At 40.3% G+C, this 6,272-nt stretch overlaps 1 protein-coding gene across 3 annotated transcripts in view; it reads right to left on the bottom strand.

Annotated features, from left to right (window-relative positions):
• Positions 1-3,150: 3,150 nt before the first annotated feature.
• Positions 3,151-6,272, bottom strand: part of STYK1 (serine/threonine/tyrosine kinase 1) — a 33,639-nt gene continuing 30,517 nt past the window's right edge. For 2 of the 3 annotated variants that reach the window (XM_071815321.1, XM_065848185.2), the window contains 4 exons: positions 5,855-6,063; positions 5,573-5,613; positions 5,210-5,306; positions 4,103-4,513 (listed from right to left, as the gene is read on the bottom strand). In XM_071815321.1, the coding sequence (XP_071671422.1) occupies positions 4,309-4,513; positions 5,210-5,306; positions 5,573-5,613; positions 5,855-6,063 (552 nt within the window). In that variant the 3' untranslated portion in view covers positions 4,103-4,308. Of the gene's footprint in view, positions 4,514-5,209; positions 5,307-5,572; positions 5,614-5,854; positions 6,064-6,272 lie in introns of all 3 variants that reach the window. The other variant, XM_065848194.2, reaches the window with a different exon arrangement.

Below are 6,272 nucleotides of genomic sequence, written 5' to 3'. Positions count from 1 at the left end.
GCACAGGTTTACTCTCAGGCAAAACTAAGGCACACCTTTTGTTAGAGGCTGTGAGGTGCTCGCGTCCTGAACTCCCATGGATTCCCTTGATCAGTGCTTTGATAACGGAAACAAAATATGAGGATTCATGCAAACCAGAACATTGCTTTCTGCAATGTAACAAGATAGGGAGCTTTGAGAACAGCGATGCATTTGTTGCATTTACCTCTCCATTTAACAAAGCTCCCTATGAACCACTGTGCATTATTCATCAGGTCTGCAGTAGCACTACGGATGCTGTTCACAGTTCTGAGATTGTATTACATGTCTGAAACACACTTTTCACTGGCAAGACCTTTGAGGATATCCCATTCTTTAGTGGGAGGCTCAAATCAAGCTTTTTTTTTTTTTTAATGAATAGTTTATTTGTCAAAAAAAATAGTGTCAGCTGACTGATAATTGTGAATTTGACTTAAATTTACCAGGTAGCTTTGACCCTGTTTTCAAGTGAGGGAGAGATAAGATGATGTTATTATACAGGCCTGTGTTAGTATTTTGAAAAGATCATGTTTCAATTCTTCATGTCAGATTTACACCAACAGTAGTTATGGACATTAAGGCAGTGATTAGTGAACACCGTAAGAAAACTCTGAAAGCCAAATGAATACGCTTTCATAGAGTTTTCAGTGTTCTAGTATACAGTGGTGATACATGTGCTGTATGAACTAACATCACTTTTATTTCTGGATGGAAATATACAGGGTGTTTCAAAAAGACGGACGCAAGTTACCAAAACTTGATAACTCATTAAACCATTTGTAAATTTTTGTGTGATTGTAACATGTTGCCATCATGAAATATACTGCTTTAAAATTGGGTCTATCTTTTTTAAACACCCTATAGTTTCTTGCAAAGCCTAAGTGATATAGGAAAAACAAGAACCATTCCATTAATGTTATTCTGCATCTAAAAGAAAACTTCTTAACTTTGCCTTTGGAAGAAGACCAATAAATTTTGATGGAAACGATAATCTAAGCTCACTTTTCCAGCTATGTATTTTTAAAATCTAAAGTGATGGTTGAAGATATCCTTCAGAGTAAATAGTCCCCTTTAGAAGAGGAATAGTTTAGCTTTTTTCACAACACTGATTTTCAGCCTTGCATCCTACATGGCAAACCCACCTAATTTTTGCCTTCTAGGATGCTGCAGGCCTGCAGCTTGTTCTGAAATTATCTGGGATTCAACTACATGAAAGACTGAAACCTAATGAACATAACTGACTGTAATTAGCCTTTTGTGGGTCGCTATGCCCTTTAACTTCAAACACATACAAGAGTCATGCTCGCTGGAGAGATACCGAGTGAACACTGAATCCACTCTACACACAGAACAGTAAAACTATTCCTTTAATGTGCATTTATATTTTTTACAAGAACATTACTTGAAATGCCAAAATAATTAGAGAAAAAAAAAATAAGGCACTGTCAAGTTAGAAAACACAAACAGTAGAAGTCAAGGAGAAAATTTGTTTTGCAGACTGATTCTGCTTCTTTTGAAATGAAGGAAAAATGTTTATGACTTCAAGTTACTCTGATTTTTTACAAAGTTTGCATATTCATTAAAATCAATTATGAAATATTTTCAGATAAGTTTTGTGCAGCTTATATTATAAAATATAAATTTTGAACTAGCGAAACTCCCACTTTTTTAATTAAAGAGACATGCCCTTCTTCCAGGCAGACACTGAAGGCATACAGGTGTATTTCCACTGGGACTTCGACCCCTCAGCTGTCCTAGGGCAAGTCTTAGCATAGGCACCACTAACTTTTCTGCAGTAGCACTGGCACAGCCAGAACCTACTCAGAACGTGAACAGTCAAATCATGTGCACTCAGGTAAATCACCAGTGCAACAACCCTTGTCACTGAACAGTGACAAGCAAGTCTGTGGAACTAACATTAACACTAACTAACATAGTGGAAGCAAGTCTAGAACTAATATTAAAATGTATCCACTGATCAATGCATGGCATATAAATGGCTTACAAGAAAACTACATACATAAAATGTCTCACACTATTATTTTAAACTGAATCTGGAGTTCATATTCAGCAGCTCACTGAGCAAAAGTTCATCTCCTCCATGTGATTACCAAAGTTATCTGTGGTGTTTACATGTGAGACCTTGAAGTAACTGTGTTATCATCACAGTATTCACAAAATGCTATGGTCACAACTGTCACAGGTCATGTCCAATATCCAGATCCGCACTGCAGAAGTCATATAGCAAAGCTGTCACCACAGAGATAAACACAGTCTATCATATATTCTCACCATAATCACACAACGTCACTATGCATGCTTATTCTCATCATGTTATATTTACTGTAGATCAACCTTTGTTATTTGGTGTATTCTTAACATTTCCATACTGTTTTCACAGTAGCTGTTATAACTATGGACAGATGTCTTCAAAAAACCAAAATAACTCAGCAACAAACAACTCAAAAGAGAAGCATATGAACAAATTACCTGCTTTGCTCAAAGGAATGATGAGTTAAGAACCATTCCTGGGAAATCAGGTCTGTAAGGACTTTTCCTGAGACAAGCAAGGAATAATATGCCTTTATTATTGGAGTACTTGACACCACAGCTACTACAGGAAAGATATATTCTACATGAAGATTTATGATACTAATGTAACAACTTCTGCATCCATAGATACGCAGGTCTTTGGTTCTGTTTTTAAATATAGTACCTATTTTCCTATGGGAAGCTATAGTATAAAGCACTGCAGAAGACCCAGACAATTACTGAACGCAAGAACCCAACTGTGTTGAACAGGTCCTTCGTGAATGCACACCAAACCATCAATTTGTGTTACCTATTCTGCACACTTTTTCTTATAGTGCTGTGCCCCATAGCATATTCCCCAGGGCATCTCCTCTTCTGAATACCCAACTGATGCTGTTTCCTGGGACATAAAGGACAGGAAACATTTCCAGAAAACTCCTTGTGGTGGGTTGACCCTGACTAGCCGCCAGGTGCCTGCCAAAGCCACTCTGTAACTCCTCAACTGGACAGGGAAGAGAAAATGTGATGAAAGGCTCACATTGAGGTAAGCACAGGGAGAGATCACTCAGCAAGTACCCTCACAAGTAAAACATACTTGACTCAGGAAAATTAATTTATTGCCAATCAAAATCAGATTAGGTTAATGAGAAATAAAACCAAATCTTAAAACACCATCCTCCACACCCCCTTCTTCCCAAACTCAGCTTTACTCACGATTTTTTCTACGTCCTTCTTGCAAGAAATGAATGGGGATGAGGAATGGGGGCTGTAGTCAGTTCATCACATACTGTGTCACTCCTTCCTCCTCCCACTCTTCTCCTGCTCCAGCGCGGGGTCCTCCCACAGGAGATGGTCCTCCACACACTTTTCCAACATGGATCCTTCACACAGGCTGCAGTTCTTCACTAACTGCTCCAGTGTGGGTCCCTTCCACAGGGTGCAGTCCTTCAGGAACAGACTGCTCCAGCGTGGGCTACTCGCTCTGTGGGGTCCTGCGTGAAGCCTACTCTGGCTATAGCCTCCTTCAGTCACATTCACCTGCTCCAACATGGGGTCGTCCATGGGCTGCAGGTGGATCTCTGCACTACTGTGGACCTCCACAGGCTGCAGGGGGACAACCCACTTCATCATGGTCTGCACCACGGCCTGCAGGGGAATCTCTGCTCCAGCACCAGGAGAACCACTTCCCCTTCCTTCTCCACTGGCAGTGGTGTCTGCAGGGCTGTTTCTCTCACATATTCTCACTCCTTTCTTCCAGCTGCTGTTGTGTATTATTTTTTACCATTTCTTAAATACGTTATCACAGAGGCACTACCAATGTTGCTGATGGGCTTGTCCTTGGCCAGCAGCAGGTCCATCTTCAAGCCGTCTGGAACTAGCTCTATTGGACATGGGGGAAGCTTCTGGCATCTTCTCACAGAAACCACCCTTGTAGCCCCCAGCTACCAAAACCTTGTCAGGCAAATCCAATACGTTCCTTTAACTCAAGTTTCTCATTACATTTTCTACAGCTTCCTAAACCCACTTTGCTCCCAAATCACCACTGGCAGAGTGATATCAACAGGTTGGTTTAATAATAATAATCATGATAATAGTTTGTTGTTTCAGGCATGGAGGAGAGATCTGATATATATATATATAACATGCTTGAAAAACAGAGGGATCCCTCCAAACGTACACACCTCATTCTGAGCTTGAGAAGTGTCTAGAAAGGGCAAACTCAGAGACTTCTCCTTCACCAACATGTGAAAGAGTCCTTCAGAGTATGGTGTATTCACTCACTAGACTGAGCATGTCAACTCCAGCAACATTAGCATAGAGTTCAGGCACCACAAACTCAGGCACCTGCAGCACTGCATGATTATTGCTGGTCTTCATAGCTGCTTGTAGAGACCAGATCAGGTCTGCTGGAGAAGGCCGGTTAGTTGCATTCCACTGCCAGCAGGACTTCATGATGTTGTACCTGTAAGATGGAGAAGTAAGGAGGCACTGGGAATGAAAAGCAACACAAAGTTTCACTACAGTCATCTTACATTTAAAACATCTAGAGACCTCCCCTTTTTCTGCTTCATGTAAAGTTCTTTCCATGACTCTTCGACATTTGCAACCACATAATAATGTGTGGGGGCAGAGGCATGCAGTTGTTTGAGAGGATGCCATCTGTGAGCATGGGAAAAGGGAAGAAGATTGTTTGGTGTTCCCTTTTGAAACAGTAACTGAAATTCCTTATGGAAGAAAAAGCCTCTGAATATTAAAATAAACAATGTCTTCACAAGAGGAAGTATAATGCTTTAGATCTTCTGTGTGGATGCTTTGTCCATTCCAGGAAAAATCCCACAACTTAGAGGAAAAACATACATAACTCCAGAATAGTCCTGTGCTTTGCAGGGAAACACAGGAGCAACAAAATGCAATGGAAGACATGGAAACAGAAATGAGAAATTTTCAAAAGCAGAAAAGAGAGGTTTTGGCAAACAAGGTTTCATGCAGTAGAATCCAGTAAGGAGATGTGGTAAACATGAGAGAACAAGTCTCTAACAGGCTACTGTTTTGTATAGTCTAGACTTAGAGATCTTCTTTAAGATCTAGTTTTATATATCTCACTTCCATTTAGCTCTGCAGATCGCAAGTTCAAATGTCCATAAAGCAAGTCGCTTACATGGCTTGCTGGCAGCTCGAGGGCTGCTTCATAATGTTCTGTCTCTGCAGGTATGATAAAATGTCAGAAGGTGGTACCTCAGGATACGGTGGAGCACCTGGAAGTGAAAAAGGAATTAAGGTAATGATTTCAGATAGCAGCTTCTTTATAAGAATGCCTTTGTCCCCTACCAAAAGCCTTTTTTTCCTACCACAACTCACTCTGACAGAAAGTCTAAAACAAATTGACAAGACTTCACAAGTTAGAAAAAACAGGATGGTTATTTAAATTGTCCAGCTTTACATTCTGAAATTTGAGATTTTGGGTCTTGCTAATTTGCTGCTGCCTTGCATATTTTTTTTAATTATCATTAAATCTTCTTACCTAATGTAATCATTTCGTACAGTAGAATTCCAAAAGACCATCTGCAACAAAAGACAACATACCAATGGTAAGTTTCCGCTCTAGCTAGCTAGCCTAAATACATAAAATTGACTATGCATGACCTGCAGAAATGAGAAGAGAAGCTATGACCTATGAAGTGGGCATTATGCTGAGACTAGATATGCCTTATTGTGAACTTCAGGACACGACATGATACATAAAGGAGTGAAAGACACAGGCCTGACAGACAGATTAACTTCTAGCCCAGAAGTTAAATCATACATGTCTGCTTTGATGCTTGGGGGTTTCTTCAGGAGCCGCTCTGGAGCCTGCCACTTGACTGGCACAATCTGTGTGACTGAGTTGGCACCATATGTGTGAATTTCATAGGCAAGACCCAAACCACAGAGCTTAGCAGTGAAGTTGTGATGAAGGAGGACATTCCTGGCAGCAATGTCACCATGGAACAAATTATTCTGTTCAAGGTAAGCCTGGAAAGTTGGAAAAGAAAGAGAACGTTATAATTCTATTTATTCTAATTTATACAAATTTCACTTAGTTTATGCCTGTCTCCATGCTGTGGAATAGGGGTGTATACTCACCAAAATAATGCAAGCATATTTGGCTCAGTTTTAACCAAGCACATCTCCAGTGCTCAGGTCAAGAAGACTTAGGCCCACCATGCAGACTCGTGTTGCAA

The sequence above is a fragment of the Patagioenas fasciata genome, chromosome 1, assembly GCF_037038585.1.
Source record: "Patagioenas fasciata isolate bPatFas1 chromosome 1, bPatFas1.hap1, whole genome shotgun sequence".
NCBI classification, from domain to species: Eukaryota; Metazoa; Chordata; class Aves; order Columbiformes; family Columbidae; genus Patagioenas; species Patagioenas fasciata.
This window is presented reverse-complemented; position numbering and strand designations above follow the sequence as displayed.